A 19209-nucleotide genomic window follows, 5' to 3' on the forward strand; every position below is an offset into this window, starting at 1 on the left:
TGTCTCTCCCACCACCTCACCCGTGCCACCTCTCTTCTCAGCCTCACACTTCCCCTCCTCACTCACCCCTTTGTGTCCGCTCTGCTCATCCCGCCTCTCTCTCTCTGCTCCATCCACCTCCCGCTGTGTTGTGTTGGGAGTCCGGCGCCGGGCCACAGGTACGATGCTACCCTGCCTACCTGCTTCCCCTGAGCTCTGCAGGGCGGGCCCCACCAGCCTCAGGCCGGCGGGAAAACACAAAAAGACACAAACTAAACTAACCCCAAAATTAAACCCGTGCAACCACAAACACCTACATAAACCACCACCAAACAAATAATTCAGAAATAAGAAAAAGGACAGAAATATGGAAAAATAATCCACAATCTCTCTCTCCCACTCTCTCCCTCCCTCACTCTCCTCTCACAAGAAGAAGAAGAATAACCTAAACATTTCTTATGGGATCTCTTTTCACACAAGTCCTTAAAGTGTCAGCTAAATTTTCTCCTGATTATTGACCTCGTGGTCTATCAGAGAATTACTCTAATTACTGTAAATGGATCTAAGACTATGAAAAATCCTATTTTTGTCCACATGTATTTTCTCAAGGATGAATATTCATCTTGCAGGTATCAAAGTATGTCACTTATGTTCAAAAGCAATATATATATAATATATAATAGCCGAATCCACTTGCTAAAGCTAGATATTATTCAAGTTCAAGGTGTACTGAGCTGCATAAATTCAAATTGAATCACGGAAGACTTTTAATAGGGAAGAACTTTAAGGTAACTAATGGTAGATTATGAAAGGTCATGACAATTTTCAAAAATGGCAAAAAGTAAAATCCAAAAATAAAGCTATCATTTTAACATTAGGCATATCCAGTTACTGACAGGAGTTGATAAGTCTACTGTATGAGATAAACACAGCCAGGTGGATCTTCAAGAGGAGATAATAATCTTGAACAGATCTTTCCACATATTAGGAAAACACCTATTCTGGCTATTTGTTGTATTGGCAAAAACAGAGAAGTGTGTAGTTATTATTTGTAGGAAATAACTGTCAAAAGGAAGATACCACATTTACAGGAACGCTAACTCATGAAGCTAACTCATGGCCATCTTCAAGAGGAGATAATAATCTTGAACAAATCTTTCCACAGATTAGGAAAACACCTATTCTGGCTATTTGTTGTATTGGCAAAAACAGAGAAGTGTGTAGTTATTATTTGCAGGAAATAACTGTCAAAAGGAAGATACAACATTTACAGGAAAGCATCCGAAAAACAAAACAGCACTTACTGTGTCAAAAGATAAGTGCACTTCTTTTGGAGGTTGCAAATTCCTGAGGGTGGCAGTAATGCCCCCGGTCGTAGTCGCCAGCTACCGTAAACCACCAGAGAAGAAGAATGTCGGCCTGGAAACCCGGAAGTGGGTTTGTTTACAGCAGCTGCTCTGGGACGCGGTACGACTTGATTTTATCCACTAAAAATTAAATATATTTGGTCGTAGCATGCTTTCAGAGTCCTGTTTTATCTAGCATTTGACCAAAAGGCGTAGCTTTACTCAGTCGCTGCATTTAATAAAAAATAGCTTTTCTTAAAACCATAATTTACTTTATATTTGGCTTGTGTTACTTTAGCGTTAGCCGCGAGCTAACTCATGGTCATAGGGGGTTTGTAAGAAGATTTGGGGATTTAAACTTCGCCTTACGTTTAGTCAATGAAGGAAGTAGTTTAGAACATTAAAAGCAACACTAAAGATATAACCACGAGTGGGTCTTTACTTCGGCAGTGTTCATGTTGCATGGTATTCTCAGTAAAAACGTTTATATGAATGTACACAAACATTTTCAGCAATATTGAGTCAGCATCTCTATATATAACATACACAGTTTCAGCTCCAACATCCAGTATGATTATGGGTGGTATCTGAAAGGGCTGTGTAGTGTAATAGCATTAAATGTTGGTATATTGAGGGATAATACAGTGAAGTATAATCAGCAGCAGGGAGCGCATAATCCTGACTTGTAATGCCTGAGTGAAAAATCCTCCCTAAATAATGCATGGTCTGTTTATAGGAGGTGGGTGTGTGTGTGTGTTAATGCTTGTGTTTCTTTGCTGCCTGACCCACAGGGGGGGAAAAATGGACAAGAATGAAGACGTAGTCCAATCTAACTTGAGTAAAACGCTACTTATCCGCCATTTACCAGGGGAGCTCAGCCAGGATGAGAAGGAGGACCTGCTCAAGTATTTTGGCGCTGAGTCAGTCCGGGTCTTCTCCAACCGGGGTCCATTGGTATGATGCACTTCAGGGATATTGTGTAAACTTAAGGATCCTTAGGTTAGTTGATTTGCTGACCAATGTGAACAAATGTGTCCATCTCCACAGAAACATTCAGCATTTGCAACATTTAGAAATGAAAAGTCGGCAGCAAAGGTGAGTGTGCTGGTCGTAGTTTGCACTTGAAGATCAAACAAGCTTTGACACTTGTAGTGTTCATCTTTTCCTGCATCACAACTCTCGTAGGCGCTCAGCAGGCTCCACCAGTTAGAGATTCTGGATCGGACACTTGTGGTAGAGTTTGCAAAAGGCCAAGATAATATCACAGTTTTAAAGGACCCACCAGTGTCAGACAGGTAAGTTACTTGACCAGTGTATAAATATCAGATTAGTACTATTTCCAATATGTTGTATAGGTTGAAGCCACACTTTCAGCAGTGGGGTGATACACACCTTTTTGTGTTTCTGTTAAATAACTGTTCCATGCGTCCCACACAACAGAAATGCAAATTTAAAAAAAATACATAGAAAAACAATATGTAATTTGAAAAAAATAATTAATTAATAATAACTCAAGGGCTTTGTTTTTAGAAGGCAAAGGAAGCAGCAGCTTTGCTCCTTGGACAGACCAGGAGGTGCAGACCTTCCTCAGGATCATTGTGTGTTGAGGAATGAGAAAGTAAACAGGTTTATGATGACACTAGCCATGGTTGAATTTTAAGAACACCATCTATGGTTGGTATGGCAAGAGGGAGCAAGTAGTACAGCTTCCTCTTTGCTGAATACAATGATGAAGTTTGTCAAGCTTTTTTTTACTTTTTCTTTTTTTTTCTGATTTGTGTTGATGGTTCTGTGGGGCTACCTACCTTATGTAGTACTTTGTAATTATGCCAAATGGTGGAATTCTTGGTAGTATTATCAGTTTATTGATGTCCCATGGACATGACCTCACACCGTTATGAAAGCCATCGTATTTACAGTCTGGCAGTGGAAACGCAAGCGGGGCGTCACTATTCCAAAGTGACCTGTACCAACCTGATCTGAGTCACAATGCTCAGGGGGAATGTGGCTTTTGATAAAGACAGATTGTTTCCTTTGGTGAGAGTCTGTAAAGTCTTTTTTTTTTTTTTTTTTTTTTTAATCTCCATTTTTTCCACAGCAATAAACCTGTCAAAGAAGAGCAGAAAACAAAAGAGCGCAAACAACCAAATACCCCCCTCATAGAGACCGGAGTTGCTCCTAGTATCGGGTAAGAATGAATGCTTGTCATTATTTATCAGCTACATTACCCATGTTGGTCATTTATTTAGTTCTTGCCCAGTTTTATTGTGATATATTTATCACTTTCTGCCTTTTAATGATAGGCAGAAAGTGTTAAATTCCCTTCCTACAGTCACCAAGAAAAGGGGCACTTTTAAATTGGCAACTTTTAGACACCAAATAAAAGTGTTCTATACGTCTGTATGTAAAAGTCTGGACTCGCTCTTAATACACCAATGACAATTCATAATGCACGTGTGACACAGGTTAATCTGTTATCAAAGTATTGTCCGGTTGTTGTGTAGAAACTGCCTGGAGACGAGCTGCCTGTAAGGCTTGATGGGAGTCTGAGAGCCGTATTCAAGAGCTGTCAGAGGTCTTGTGTCCAATTATGAGCAGGCGAACACTGAGGGCCTGACAGGCCGTCGGGCGTGCGGGTCCTAGATCAGCCCAGCCTAGACAGGCTGCTCTTGCTCCGGGAATGACAGTATGTCCTTCTGCAGATACAGAAACCATGTCTGTGTTTTCTCTCTCACACTTAAAAGCTTCTTATTCTCAAGAAAATTACATGGTCTTGGACTTTCACCAAGAAAATGCTGACTGGATCAGAGTATAACATTTCCACCTGGTAGAAGAGCAAGATGACACACTGCCTGTACTTTTCTGTTCTAGTAACAGTTAGTAAAACCTTATTGTGAGTGAATGTGTGGGATTAGAAACTTTTGTCAGTGAGACAGTGGGATCTGCATTTCATCGATTTAGATATTTTGTCACAGATCTGATTCCTGACCAGCAAAGTAAAGACAAAAGGCTGGATTGTTGCTACTCATTGTTGAGGTCATCTGATACCACTTGAGCTTTACTGACCTGACAAAGACCGTCTCCCCTCAACGGTGCTCCGAGGCTTCCTGACTCAGTCGCCAGCAGTTGTTCATTACTTCAGACAACATTTAAAAACGTGCAGACAATCTGTCTGATATCTTCTAATATTGAACGAGTAGGACTGAAGGAAGACTCTGAAGTTGTCTTTCAGGGATAACTTCTTTATTTGCTTTCTCTACTTTTGAAATTAAAGTAGTCTGAGGCTTTGTATTGTTGCTTTTGCCAGATTCAAGAGAGCCCTCCATCTCTGACTTTGTTCTTTACAATGATGAACTTTGACAATAACTTGGTCTTCTCCTCATCTGTTTTCCCCCCGCTCTACATATACAGTACTAGTTTTCTTTTTAGCGAAGGATCATGTTTTCTTGCTTTTTGATCTCGACATCTGAGCAGGCAGTTTTAGTTTTAACCATTGTACTGACTTGTTTGTATATTTTGCTTACATCTTTGGTTACAAAGTGTCTGCAGGTGTTGTTCAAGAACAGGATTTCAGCTTGGATCCTGCTCTGTTGGAATAATTAGGCCTCAGGGTTTTTTCCTGTCAGTTCCCTTGAAAACTAGTCGCTTTCCCCATTCGTCCTTATTGGACATCTCTGCTGAACATCCCATGCTAGACAAACATATACTCCTTCAAACTTGTTTTAGATGCTGCACGAAAATAACAGCACGTGCAAAATGTATCTGTACGTCATAAAGACGTTCTTGCAAACCTCTGCAGGATAAAACTTATACTTGTATTAAGTTGTCAACAGAGCGGGTTAATTTATTTCAAATAACGAGACACAAAATCACTTGTATGTGTGATTTGTTCCTGTTCATCTCTTTATGTTGTGCTTTCTGTTAAAACAGAGGATAAATTGTTAACTTGCATGAAGTTAAAGACATCACGACTGCAATTGATGCAGGAGTTCTTGTGCTTAAGGCGAAGAGCCGGAGCTCCAGACTTTGCCTTTAATGTTTTTTTTTCTCTCTCTCCCCCTCTCTCTCTGCTTAAACCCTCCAGGTTGAAATTTCAGTCAAATCCAACATTGAAATATTTATACCCACCTCCCTCCAATGGCATTCTGACAAATATAATACATGCCCTCATGGGTGTGCCAAAGTTTTATGTTCAAGTGAGTAAATATTGTTTTTCCCATCTGATTTAATGTGATGTGCATATGTTTCTATACATGCATCAGTGTTGCTGCATTTGCCTTTTTTTTAATACTTAATTTTTGGGGAATTCAGTAAAAGCATAAATGTCACAGGATATTTAGATTAAGATCCATATTGCTGAATAAAAGCACTCTTGAATGAGTGTCCTCCAGGTTTATCTTAGGCATGCAAGGTCTTTAGAGATCAAACGGCAAACATTTGCCTTTTAAATTTTGCTTTGGGAGCAAGTATTAATAATAAACCATTAGTGGGAGGCGTGAGTTATGGGTTTAACATTTCCCTGGAAGCCTCATGCCTGCATGTTCAGTGCTGTTAGTTCTCGTGATGGCGTCTTGGTGGCGCTGGTGTGTCGCAGAAAGAGCTCTGACGCTCAGCCACACAACAGGTATCTCACTTCAGCCTCAATCTCACCTTGATCCTTGTATTTGTATGCAAAAGCCCGGCAATCTGTTTGACACACGGAGCCGGCGCTATCAGCTGCTGTTTGGGAGCAGCAGTATGTTTGTATAAGCAGCTCCCATCCACAGTCTTCACGTACAGGAGCCACGGTTCATAGACCTGTGTTTCGTGTCATTCAGGTGCTTCATCTGATGAACAAGATGAATCTGCCGTGTCCTTTCGGCCCCGTCACAGCCAGACCGCCCATGGTAAGTTTCTGGACATCAATGTTGATGACAAGCGTCATTCAGCTGTAGATGGTGAGTTTAGTGACATGACAGCCATCATTGACAAACATATGATTTGTTTGCATCCAAAGCCTCATTTCAGCTTTTTTATTTATTTTTAGCTTTAAAAACAAAAAAAACTGCAGTTTTCAATCTAAAATTTGACAGATGGACATTCATATACTCTCCGAGGAGGCTGCTTCTTTATGTCTTCACTGCTTCAGAGTCTTCTGCATGCTGAATTATTTTTGTTTATGTCTTAAACAGCAAGATCAGTTTCCATCATGACACTACCGAGCAGCAAGTGCTGAGGGCGCCACGTAATAGAATAAAATCAAGCATCTGCAACAAACATCACATGTTCATAAATATCAAATAACTAAATATCAAAGTGAAAGTGTCAGGAGATGCATCTAATAAAGAGAAAACGTGTATCAAAAATGGATAGTATGGATATGAGGTGGGTAGAGAGGAACTGAGTCTGTGAAGAAAAAGAGTAAGAAACCAGATCTTTAGGTCATGAAATGCAACGACCTCACATCCCATGTCTGCGTCATGTAACCAGCTCAGCCAGGCGCGGTTTAAAGGAGAATCCATGTATCCATGTGCTCTTGTGTTGCAGTTTCAGATCCTGCCTCCGGCTCCACCCATCCCCATGCCGCCCCCCTTCCCTCCCGACTACCCGCCTCTACCGGAGGAAGACATGGAGCTGTCCAGCGAGGAAGAGTCCGAGTACGAGAGTGGAGACGAGGAGGACAAAGAGAGGTGAGGGGCAGATATTCACGCTCCGATTGGCTCAAGGGAAATCTGCTCTTGCAGCAAGGAAACCTGCAGTGATGCTGTTTTGCATCAAATGGTCACTGCCAGGCTCATCGGGGTAGCGGGGTATTGATCAGCACTCGATGGGGGAGGCTTTTAGATTGGACACATTTTATTTATTTGTTTATTCTTTTTGTCCAGGTTGGATTTTTTTTTTTTCATTCCTTTTATTCCAAGTACTTGCTTCATTTCAGGATTGCTCGTGTGATGAGTCTGGCCAACCAGGCGTGCAAGAGACCCATGAGACCAAAAACAGCTTCAAAAAGAAAGAAGCCCAAGATCAAGGATCTACTCTATGTTCCCAAACCCGACTCTCAGAGGTACAACGAACGCACTCATGCATGCCACAGTCCTCACGCATAATTTATCTGGAGACTGTACTCAGCGCCAGGTAGAAACCCAGGACAAAACCCTCCAGACAATAAGCTGTCCTCATGAAAACAGCTCTGCGTGGCTCAGACACGTCGTGTTCCACTCACACTCACCCCCTTAATGACAAGACACAAGCTCCACTTAGTAAACTATAAATCTGCACAGATACCCTATCGGCCACATGTTTGCATTCGTTCATTCGTTCGTTTTTATTTATTTCGAACATGTATATATAAAAAGAAAAAAAAGATAAGAGAAACAAATACAGGTGGGCATTCCGCCACATAAAGGGAAAAAAAAAACATATCAAAAAACATATTTCAGTTACATGTTCGAAAAGGAGTGGGAGGAAGTATAAACTTATTTAATCCCACCCCCTTTCCACAACTAAGCATAAATTATATGCCTGTATTTACGTTTTATACTATACACTAATTTGTATAAATAAATAAATATATATCATTTTTACAAAAATAACCTGTTTAATACCAAATGTAAGCTCTATCATAAATATAATGTAACTATGATATAAATATACTATGACTATGATATAAATATAACTATGATATAAATATAATACGTATATCTATACAAACATACAAAGACAGCATGACTAAATAGCAAAACACACACAGCTGATGATCTTTAAACACAGTCTTCATTTTTATACCTCAAATAAACTATGTTTTTATATTTCTTTTTAAATTGTTTTATGTTTGTACATTCTTTTAACTCCAAATTCAAATCTGGGAAATATTTCACGTTGACCAGAATGAGGAAGAACCCCCCTGCCCTCCAAAACTGCAATATTCAGGCTTGTTGTGGCTTGTGTTTCCACTGTCCTCAGCGCTCCGATGCTGCAGCCGTCTGACGTGTTTGAGCAGCCGAACCCCTCTGGTCCAAAGAAAATCGAATTCCACATCTCCGTCCCAGAAGTGGCATCTGTGGAGGAGGGAAGCGGGCCAGGCCTGCCTGACGACGACCACAACGGTAAGAGCTCACTCTCAATATGTGATTCAATTTACTTATCAAGCATTGTTGAAGAATGTCGTTGTTCATCAACTTTCACCTATCTGAGTCGCGGGGGGGGTGGGGGGATCCTGCAGCAGCAGCAGCATGGACAAAGACCGCCAGACCTCCCTCACTCTCCCCAGATGTCTGCACTTAATAAATCATTCAGAGATCGTCAAAACAGCTTTTCACACTTCTGAAAGGCAGATCAGGCGTCGTTCTTTGCCTGATAAAGTTCAAAATCCAAAGGTATTGAATTTGGAAGAATATTAAACAGATATTAGATATCAAACAGCAACATTTGTGAGGCATTGAGCACCAAATATGTAATTGGTTATTGTAGAAATCAGTGGGCTGTTATAAACTGTAGCAGAGCGCGAGGTGGATGTTGTTGACGAACGGTAACAAAGATGGCTTCAGGGTACTTGACACACTCTGCTCTCACTAATTCTTGTATTGTCGTTAGTTCTTCTCATGATCGACTAATTGTTGAATTTTTTGTTCCAGCTCAATGAATAAACAAAGTCTCTCTAAGAGTAACTACTTCTTGCTGAATTTCCAGCAGAGTGAACATCAAACAGGTTTTGTCCCTGCGTGTGTACCATCCACCACTCTGGCTCCGTGTGTTAATTACAACAGTTTCACTCGGCGAGCATTACGTCCTCACATGTGAAGATGTTGATTCCAAACAGTATGAACCCAAAACATTTCATCTTCAGTCTCTTCAGCTAATTTAATGTGTTAATGTTGGCCAGGGAAACGGCTTCGCTCCCTCTTCATGGGAGGAAATGCTGTAAAAGCCCGTGGTCACTTCTCGACATCTTATTTATCGTGACATGCAGGCAGGAGGTGAATGTGTTGCTCCTGCTGGAAAACTTCGAACCCTTTCCGAGAGCCAAGTGTTGCACAGCGGTGTGTCACAGCAGAAACTTGCACCAGAACAGTTTCAACCATTATCTGTGTGAGCAAATGTCATTGAAGGCACAGTCTGTGCTTCTTGTCATCTGTGCAGTTCCCTGTTCACCTTATCTCCCTTCTCCTAGCTACAACTTCACTCCCTGGCAAGTCCCCGAGAAGTAAAATAGATCTCAAAGTCAAGCACAAAAGATTTCCTAAAGGCACGGGGAAGATAAACTACGACAGGTGGCTTTTTGGATTAGTCTTGTTTTGCGGAAGTGGGTGTGTGGGATCCGATAAACAAGCTATTTAAATGAAAAAGGGAGGTGGGAGGTAGATAAGGAGGACTATAATTTTGAAAACAGCGATCTGGGTGTCTGCGGAGAGTGTATCAGAAAAGCTCCCCAATATCCTTGCTTGAGAGCGCGCGCACACACAACTCACGAGGATGTCAAGCTGTTTTTCCCGTTCACCGGATTTGTACAGCCCTGCTGCCCTCCGTAATTCCGTTGACAATGTGTGTGCATTCATGCGCTTCCCGAGAGTTATCCCTCCCGCCGCCGTTCAGACTCATGTTTGGAAAACAGGAGTGGATTTTGATCAGTGTTTTATTTGATAAAAGCTGAATGCTGTGATTGCTCCCTCTTGAGAGTTGTCCTTTTCAGTCTGTGCCAACACTTTTCACTTCTTTGGCTTCTTATTTATTTAATCAGGACAGAGGCGTCCTTTTTATAACTATCAATATGGAAACTCATTTACATCGCGGTCAACAGAGGGCTTTTTTTTTCATATCCTGAAGCAATGCAGCAGATCACAACATGTGATTTTTCTAATTTACTCAAAATAACTGACCATCAGTTTATATGAGCTGTTAACCTGCAACATTTTGCTCCTTCTTCATCCTCCAATCATGCATCCTTTTTTTTTTAACAATAAACTTTTGACTTAAAGGGGACCTATTATGGCATCTAATACCTATTTTAAACAGGCCTTGAATGTATTAAAAACAAGCTTTTGATTGTTTTTGCTAAATAAATTAGAAATTCAGCCTCTGAGCCATGTCTTTATCTTCCCATTCTCTAACCTCATTATCTATGTGTGATTCTGAGTGGGCGGGGCTATGATAATGAGGCTCTGTGCTGATTGGCTGCCTGAATGACGCAATACACCGCTACGAAAAAATGGCAGAAGCTCCGGCCGGTGGAGTTAGTTGTGGGCGTAGTTTCACGCATCGGAGGCCGACCTATGTAAATCGCATTTTCGTTACGTAACGAAAGGGAGCAGAATCTTATTGGCTCGTAGATCCACATCACACTGGACGGATCATCCAGGCGGCTGTACAGACACTGCAGAATCTGGCTGCTTTCCTCCTTCTCTGAGTTGGCAGGCTGAGGGGAGACCACTTTATATATGTTAAAGCAAGAGAAAACCTGTTTTTACATAATAGGTCCCCTTTAACAGTCTTAACCCCCCCATCCCAACCCACATCCATTCTCTCTTTACATCTCTCTTGTTATAGGATCCAACATTAGTACAAAGTAGCATATGACAGTATTGTAAGTACATTCCAATGGTACCCCTAGCAAATTAAAGATATACATACAGTAAATAAAAGTTACACTTTTGCTATCACCCTCCAAGACCATTCCCCTTCCCAGGTTCACCACTACTCTGATATTACGGTATCCTGCCCTGCATTTTCCTCCCGTAGAAGCACCCTATATCTCCTATATGAATTGATTAAACAGTTTCCAGATTTCCTCGTACATCCCGAGTTTGTTTTTTAATGTATATGTTATTCTCTCCTTTGACATACTGTGCCATAAACTTGATCCAAGCACCGATTGTAGGTGCATCTGTTTTCTTCCAGTTAAGAGCAATAACCCAATTTTCTTGCAATACAGCCAAATCGATAAATAAATAATCAGTGGAATATTCATACAGGACAGGATAAACATGGTTTTATTAATTACCTCACTCCAGAATATTTTTAATTTTGTCACATTCCCAGACACAGTGCACAAATGCTGCCTGAACCTCGTTGCATTTGAAACAATTGTCAGGTATATTACTGTTATATTTATTTAATTTGACAGGAGTTATGTATGTCTGCATTAACTAATTATATTATATATCTCCAATCCTGCATCCTAGTGGAGGAGAGGCGGGCGGACCCCGGCGGCAGTCAGGAAGGGACGGCGGCTGAAGGTTTTGGGAAGCTTTACCCGAGCGCGCAGGCACCGCAGGAGCAGATGGAGCACAGCGACGACGAGCACGACCTCGCCTCCGATGTCATCTCGAGGAAGGAGCTGGAGAAAGGACGGCTATCAAAAGACGGTAAATAAGACTCAGTATCCAGAACAACTCGCCACAGGGAGGCTCTTTAGCGAGGACACCAGCAGAGCTGGTCACAAACTCATCATGCAAGCGGAGACCATTTCATCATTAAAAATCTTCTCGAAATGATTCTTTAAGTGGGTAACTCGGGCAAAATGGTGATAATTTAAGCCAGCAAACGCTGTTTCTTATGCAGAACAGCTGCGACAAAGAACCTGGTTGAGAAGCGAAGCAAGAAGATGAATCTAGTAGCTTATTTGCAATGTGTGGTGGAAGGAACTGGAAGCTAATTGAAACTGAGGTGTCACAGAAAACAGCGAAAAGTGCAACCTGTTGAAAATCAAACGCGTAATTAGACTGATCATTTCCTCACAGGGGGAGCACCTGGTGGCTAATGTTTAATATCAGCCTTTCCTTTATTATTTCTGAGGCTAAACACATTTTATTTCTTAATTTGGCTTCTTTTAGCTCATTATTTTCACTATTTCCATTTCTTAGCGCACTTCTACACAAAAAAAAGGCCGTTATTGGTATTCTGAGTGATGAAAACTGGAGTCGGTGCTGAAGCAGCCACCGCGGGGTGAACACCAGGAACATTTAGAGAGTAATTGTGGAGGTTGGATCAGACGGACAGACGTGTCTCCAAACAGAGACGCTCCAGCTGAAACATGCCAGAGTCGGACACACACAGTCCTTCTCTTAGCCCAGATCAGATCTTCCTCCTGCATTAAATAAAACATTGAGGTGGTATTGAGCTGCAATGACTTTAAATAAGGCAGCTCTGTGATCCTTTGTACCTGTTTTTAAAATTCACCTTGCATCCAATTTTTTTTCTCCTTTTTTTTTTTTTCAAAAACAGAGATGAAAAGGATGTCTGTGTTTAAAAATTATGAAGCGGGCGAGCCGACCTGCAGACTGTACGTGAAGAACATCGCCAAGCCGGCGGAGGAGAAGGTAGGCCCGTGCACCACGATTGACCCACATTCACGCCATCGCTGCGTGGGATGTTTGATCTGGAGATAAATTCATTGCTTAAAAAGAAACACAACTGAATTCTGGGTTCATTAACACCCAAGTTTAATCCACTGTGAAAGAAAGGTGTGAAGAATCTTCCTCTCATGTGTCTTCCAGGACCTGAAGTACATTTACACCAGATACATCGACCCGTCTTCAGAAACTGAGAAAAACATGTATGTATCTTTACTTTATCTGTCCACACGGCGGCCGCTGTGATTCCTGCTTACCTGCTGAGCTATATCTGACTCGTTTGGAGAATTGTTCCTGCTGACTGGGCGTTGGGCTATTAATAATCATCTAAACTGATGCTGGGATCATGAGGGACGTGCATGTTGGAGCATCAGCAGTACTTCACATTAACGCTCCACCTGAGTCTTTATTAAGCAGCTGCTCACCTGTCGGTCGGTTAATACATTTTATTTTCATTTTAAAGTCTCAGTAAATCCGATCTTGTACAGTATATCTCAAAAGTGAGTACACCCTTTAGATTTTTGCAAATATTCTGTCATATCCTTTCAGGGGATAACACTATCTTAATGAAACTTTGATATAACTTAAAGTAGTCAGTGTGCTGCTTGAATACCAGTATAGATTTATTGTCCTTTGAAAATTACTCAGTACACAGCTGTTAATGTCTAAACTGCTGGCAACAAAAGTGAGTACACCCCATAGTGAACATGTCTAAATTGTGCCCAATGATGTTGTTTTCCCGCCCTGGTGTCATGTGACTCGTTAGTGTTACAAGGATTCAGGTGTAAATGATAAGCAGGGCTGTTAAATTTGGTGTTTTGGGCACAATTCTCTCTGAATGCTGGACAACATGGCACCTCATGGCAAGGAACTCTCTGAGCAGCTGAAAAAAAGGATTATTGCACTTCACAAAGATGGCCTTGGCTATAAGAAGATTGCCAACACCATGAAAATGAGTTGCAGCACAGTGGCTAAGATCATACAGCGGTTTTCCAGGACAGGTTCCACTCGGAACAGGCCTCGCCAGGTTCGACCAAAGAAGTTGAGTCCACGTGCTCAGCGTCATATCCAGAGGTTGGTTACCAAAAATAGACGTGCGAGTGCTTCCAGCATTGCTGCAGAGGTTGCAGAAGTGGGATGTCAGCCTGTCAGTGCCCAGACCATACGCCGCACACTGCATCAAATCGGTTTGTATGGCCGTCGCCCCAGACAGAAGCCTCTTCTGAAACCGATGCATAAGAAAGCCCGCAAACAGTTTGCTGAAGACAATGAATCCAAGAACATGAGTTACTGGAACCATGTCCTGTGGTCTGATGAGACCAAAATAAACCTGTTTGGGTCAGATGGTGTCTGGCGTGTGTGGCGGCACCCTGGTGAGGAACCAAGACAAATGTGTTTTGCCTACAGTCAAGCATGGTGGTGGCAGCATCATGGTCTGGGGCTGCATGAGTGCTGCCGGCACTGGGGAGCTGCATTTCATTGAGGGACACATGATCCAATATATACTGTGACATCCTGCAGCAGAGCAGGATCCCCTCTCTTGGGGAACTGGGCCGTAGGGCAGTTTTCCAACATGATAATGACCCTAAACACACCTCCAAGATGACAACGGCCTTGCTGAAGAAGCTGAAGGTTAAGGTGATGGACTGGCCAAGTATTTCTCCAGACCTAAACCCAATTGAGCACATGTGGGGCATCCTCAAGAGGAAGGTGGAGGAGTGCAAGGTGTCCAACATCCGTGCGTTCCATGATGTCGTCATGGAGGAGTGGAAGAAGATTCCAGAAGCAACCTGTGCAGCTCTGCTGAATTCCATGCCCAGGAGGGTTAAAGCAGTGCCAGATAACAATGGTGGTCACACAAAATATTGACACTTTGGGCACAATTTAGACATGTTCACTATGGGGTGTACTCACTTTTGTTGCCAGCAGTTTAGACATTAACAGCTGTGTACTGAGTAATTTTCATTGGACAATAAATCTATACTGTTATTCAAGCAGCACACTGACTACTTTAAGTTATATCAAAGTTTCATTAAGATAGTGTTATCCCCTGAAAGGATATGACAGAATATTTGCAAAAATCTAAAGGGTGTACTCACTTTTGAGATATACTGTATGTTAATGCAGCTTAGATGTCCCACTTTGGTTCCTCTTTCTCTCTATTACAACAAAGACATAAAAGCACATTTATTGGAGAGTAACAAGCGAACCCTTAATGGTGCTGCTGAGGGTTGTGTTTCGGTAGCAGAACATCATCGTTTAAATGTTTGATAACACATCCGGTGATAAACTCGCACAAGTGAGGAGCCATTTTTACCAGAAGAATGCTATCAGGACAAACGTCAGTCAGCTGCACCTCCCGTGCTGAATGATACATGAACCCTACTCTACGACTTAAATAGCTGTTTAGTAAGAGCGGTTGTCTGGAATAAAACCCGCAGGTTGCGGCGTCTCCCTAAATCGCTGTTTTATGTGCTCACAGAAACAGAAACCGTGTTTGCAGTAACACGCCTCCGCTCTGCTTCCTTCCTCAGGTTTGACATCGTGCTAATGAAGGAGGGCCGGATGAAAGGCCAGGCCTTCGTCGGACTCCCGAGTGAGCAGAGTGCAGAGAAAGCCCTGCGGGAAACCAACGGCTTCGTGCTCTACGACAAACCCCTCGTCGTCGTATCCTTTTATCCCCCCTCGCTGGAGGAAACCAGGCCGTGGATTTTAGCGCAGGCTGGGAAGATTTGTTATGCTCAATTTAGTTGCTGTGTGAAGGAGAGACAAGTAAATACAAAGTTCTTTTCTTTGTACAAATATTTTTATTGAACTGAAAGAAACACCGCTGAGACGGTTCAATTATAAATATAGTACAGGTAATTAAATCAATTAGAGAGAGACAATAATAAAGGTGCAGAATGATGTATTTCCAAAATAAAAGCGGGGATGCGTGTTTGGGTTTATGAAGACCTTCCTGCTCACAGATGTTGTTGGCCGAGCCCTCGGTGCCTTCAGGGGGACGGAGACTAATTTCTGGCAGCTCTGAGCCGCCACCTGCTCGTCCTCGTCTACTCACGGATAAATGTCTATCAGCCTCTGAACTTGTCTGACTCAACAAAGCCTTTGACTCGGAAGGTGTTTTAAAATCTTTTTATCACGATTTTTCCCCATTTTATCACCCAGTGCTCCTACCTAAGTCAGTCCTGGGCATTGCTCCCTCTACCAACCCCGGGAGGCCCTGCACTGAGCTCAGGTCTCCTCCAGGTTGTGTTTTAGCTGTCGAAAGCCGAACAGAAACAACTAATATCACATATTTGAAAAGAGCTCAGTTGTAAACAAGGCGAGTAAATGCAAAAAGACATTAGGTGAGTCGGCTAACTGCTGGATTTGTATCGGTCTTTGTTGGAAGTAGACTTGGATGATGTTTAAACGTGCATCATAAGGCAAGGCAAGGCAAATTTATTTGTATAGCACAATTCAACACAAGGTAATTCAAAGTGCTTTACATTGACATTAAAAGCGGCAAGACATAATTAGACAGTAAATAATTCGACATAATTAGACAGTAAATAACAAATATGATTGAATAAGATGATAAGAAAAGAAGTAAAATAATAAAAAGCACAATCTGTTAAAAATAAGGGCAGTAGAGTACAGCAGGTAAGTATTTAATTTAAGAGTACGCTTGAGTAAACAGTAATGTTTTTAACCCTGGTTTAAAGGATCTACAGTTGGAGCAGACCTCAGGTCTACAGGAAGTTTGTTCCACCGGTGAGGAGCAGAATAACTGAACGCTGCCTCACCTTGCTTGGTTCTGGTTCTTGGGATAAAGCCATTTCGCTCGCAGAGAGCACATACCACTCGCAGGAGATTAGTTGTCGAGAAAGCCGATCAAAACACCTAATATCACATATTTGTAGTTATAAACAAGGCGAGTAAATGCAAAAACACATCAGGTGAGTCGGCTAACTGCTGGATTTGCATCAGTCTTTGTTGGAAGCCTCTAGGGTTGTGTCATTGGGACATAATTAGTTAATTAGGGCGGTGTAGTAACTTTTTAGATTTGTGTGATGAGAAAGAAAAAAGCTGCCGAGGCCAAGAGCTGGTTAGTTTAGTTAGGTATGTAAACTGAATGAGATAACCAGATTCAGTCACTTAGAGACCGTTACTCGACGTTTGTGGTTCTTATGCAAAGCTAGATGCCTCTGGGACTCGGCGACAAGTTTACCAGTACAGAAAAGGAAGATCCGATGCTCTCTCTCTCTTTTTTCATCCAATTCTGGCAAGACTGCAAATTTTCCACATGCGTCACCTGCAGTGGTCGGTTGTAAAAAGAAATAAGCGCGTGCTGTAAGCCGAGTTTAGTTTTTATCTTCTCGGAGATTCAGAAAGTGAAGTGCACTTCACACTGATACAGATTTCTTATTAAGCAGCCGCCGGCCAGGGGGGAGCCGGTCCCAGTATAAATTCCCTATAATGATTTCTGCAGTGCTTGGCTGAGACTGCATTATTGAACCAGCCGGTGAATCCTTAAACAGCTTGCTACCCAAATAAATTAAAAAATAGACCTGCGTGAAATGCTGGCTGATGAAAGTTTTAAGGTTTATTAACAGGCAGCGCAACAGTGGCGAGGCTTTATTTAACCTGTCACGGGGGTGAGGACTTTATTAATCTGGGTGATTGGCAGGAATGGACGGAGCGCGCGAGGCTACGTCAGCGAAGCAAGACAACCAAACTCTCATAAGGTCAATTCTGGCCACTAGTCCTCTGGCATTTCTGAGGAAACAGCTGCGACCTTTCCTCAAATTAAATTTCTGCGAGGCAGCGAGTGTCATAAGAGAGAGGGGCCTCCGTGGCTCAAAGCCGCTTTGTGTCAGTTCTGGTAGAAAATGACAGAGTGGGAACTGTCTGAATAAACTGCACCTGGAGACGGAGAGCCGGTGTTTAAAAATGAAGTGAGCTTTTCAGTGAAGTTGCTGTATTTATTCAGCTGTAGCTGCACCTGTATTGATGCTAACAAATGCAGTGAGGGAGGAAGAAAATGTGATTTTGGTGATTGTCAACAGACCTTAACTGTAGGTTCACAGCAGTTTGCACGATCTGCAAGACCCAAACCAGAAACCACAGACACAAAAAAAGGTCCCAGAAAGCGCTGAGTGAAACAGGTGAGTGAAACTTTCAAACCCGGCAACGCTTGATAAAGCAAGCCATCAAAGTGCTTTCTGAATTCTCATTATAGCCTGAGTTTCATAAGATGAACTGTGTTGTGATGGCTTTTTCTTTTCACAATTGTGTTTACACTTTATGTATTCAAGATGCCAAGGCTTGATATTGTGGCCCAGCAGAACCATTTGTATCCTTACTCTGACATATCCTTTGGGAGGAAAGAAACTGGGGCACTTTAATTGCAGTTACTGTGGTGCAGATAGAGCTGCAGACTCTTCAGCTCGTCTCAGTTTAAACACATTTAGCACCATGGTTTGGTTCTGTAGCTTATTTATTGTTTCTGAACTGTTTTCTTTGGTTCTTTGGATCCGTTTCGGCTCCTCTTTCCCCTGACTTCTTCTTTGTTTGGCTGAATTTCAGGTGGTGCTCATCCGATCCGATCTTCTTCTTTTCCTACAACATTAAATAAAATATTTTTACATAATGAGCCTTTCTTGTGTTTTGTCCCATTCACATCATCCTAGTTAGGGCCCGAGCACTTTCAGTGCGAAGGCCCTATTGTATCTGTAGGAATTTTTCTTTCTTTCTTTTTTCTTTCTTTATCCTTCTAAAATGAGGGCATTTTTGCCCCCCTAAACGTGCCCCAAAAGTCACCAAATTTTGTACGCAAGCCAGGCCTGGTGAAAAATGTGATATTTAATGGTTTGCATTAATGGGTGTGGCAAAATGGCTCAACAGCGCCCCCTAGAAAACTTTGTGCCTCAAGCCCCACAATACGGTTTGACGTACATGCACAAAAATCGGTACACACCTGTATCATGTCGCAACTTAAAGAAAAGTCTCTTGGTGCCATGGCCGAAACCGAACAGGAAGTTGCCCATTTTGAACATTTTGAATTAATCGTGTTATTTTGGCGCAATTTATGCTATTCCTTCAGCAGTTAATACGGCCCGAACCGTAACGTGCACCCAGGTGTGTTATACATCAAAATGTGCGTCTCCATCCTGCGACCACGTGCATTACTTTTCTCTTTCAAAAGTGTTACCGTGGCGACGCTAGACGCCAAAAAGCGCGCCCCCCCTTCATCTGATTGGTCCATATTTGATAGTTCCCCAAAAGTCACCAAATTTTGCATGCAAGCCAGGCCTGGTGATACATTTAGTATTTCATGGTTTGCATTAATGGGCGTGGCCTAACGGCTCAACAGCGCCCACTAGAAAACTTTTCTCTGCCATAACTTTGGAATGGTTTGACATAAAGACTCGTGGGTGGTGTCATCGGACTCAGTATTGAGTCCTTGACCTTCATTGGCATGAATAAGCCTTCTTCTGATTGGTCAATATTTGATAGTCCCTATTTTCTGCTATAACCTTTTGAATGGTTTGACATAGAGACTCGTGGGTGGT

The 19209-nt window shown here is 42.2% G+C and overlaps 1 protein-coding gene across 2 annotated transcripts; it reads left to right on the forward strand.

Moving 5' to 3' along the window:
* Positions 1-1405: 1405 nt before the first annotated feature.
* On the forward strand, positions 1406-18290 carry rnpc3 (RNA-binding region (RNP1, RRM) containing 3). Of its 2 annotated transcripts, none has more exons than XM_061713122.1 (16): positions 1406-1446; positions 2117-2279; positions 2373-2420; positions 2511-2620; positions 3424-3513; positions 5410-5521; positions 6143-6211; positions 6852-6994; positions 7243-7368; positions 8268-8410; positions 11483-11665; positions 12525-12619; positions 12797-12855; positions 15187-15319; positions 17725-17802; positions 17953-18290. In XM_061713122.1, exons 2-15 carry the CDS (start codon positions 2127-2129, stop codon positions 17791-17793), a joined length of 1533 nt encoding a protein of 510 aa, XP_061569106.1. In that variant the 5' UTR covers positions 1406-1446; positions 2117-2126; the 3' UTR covers positions 17794-17802; positions 17953-18290. The 2 variants fall into 2 exon arrangements, with proteins under 2 accessions (XP_061569106.1, XP_061569107.1); XM_061713123.1 differs by having other exon boundaries at positions 18224-18290.
* Positions 18291-19209: the final 919 nt, after the last annotated feature.

This window comes from Cololabis saira, chromosome 22 (genome assembly GCF_033807715.1).
Source record: "Cololabis saira isolate AMF1-May2022 chromosome 22, fColSai1.1, whole genome shotgun sequence".
NCBI classification, from domain to species: Eukaryota; Metazoa; Chordata; class Actinopteri; order Beloniformes; family Belonidae; genus Cololabis; species Cololabis saira.

What these genes read in the sequence shown, in the direction of transcription:
- rnpc3 (XM_061713122.1), top strand. Translation starts at nt 2,127, where the DNA reads ATGGACAAGAATGAAGACGTAGTCCAATCTAACTTGAGTAAAACGCTA. An exon ending in TGCCAAAGTTTTATGTTCAA is followed by an intron (nt 5,522 to 6,142) that starts GTGAGTAAATAT and finishes CGTGTCATTCAG; the next exon opens with GTGCTTCATCTGATGAACAA. An exon ending in AGGACGGCTATCAAAAGACG is followed by an intron (nt 11,666 to 12,524) that starts GTAAATAAGACT and finishes TTTCAAAAACAG; the next exon opens with AGATGAAAAGGATGTCTGTG.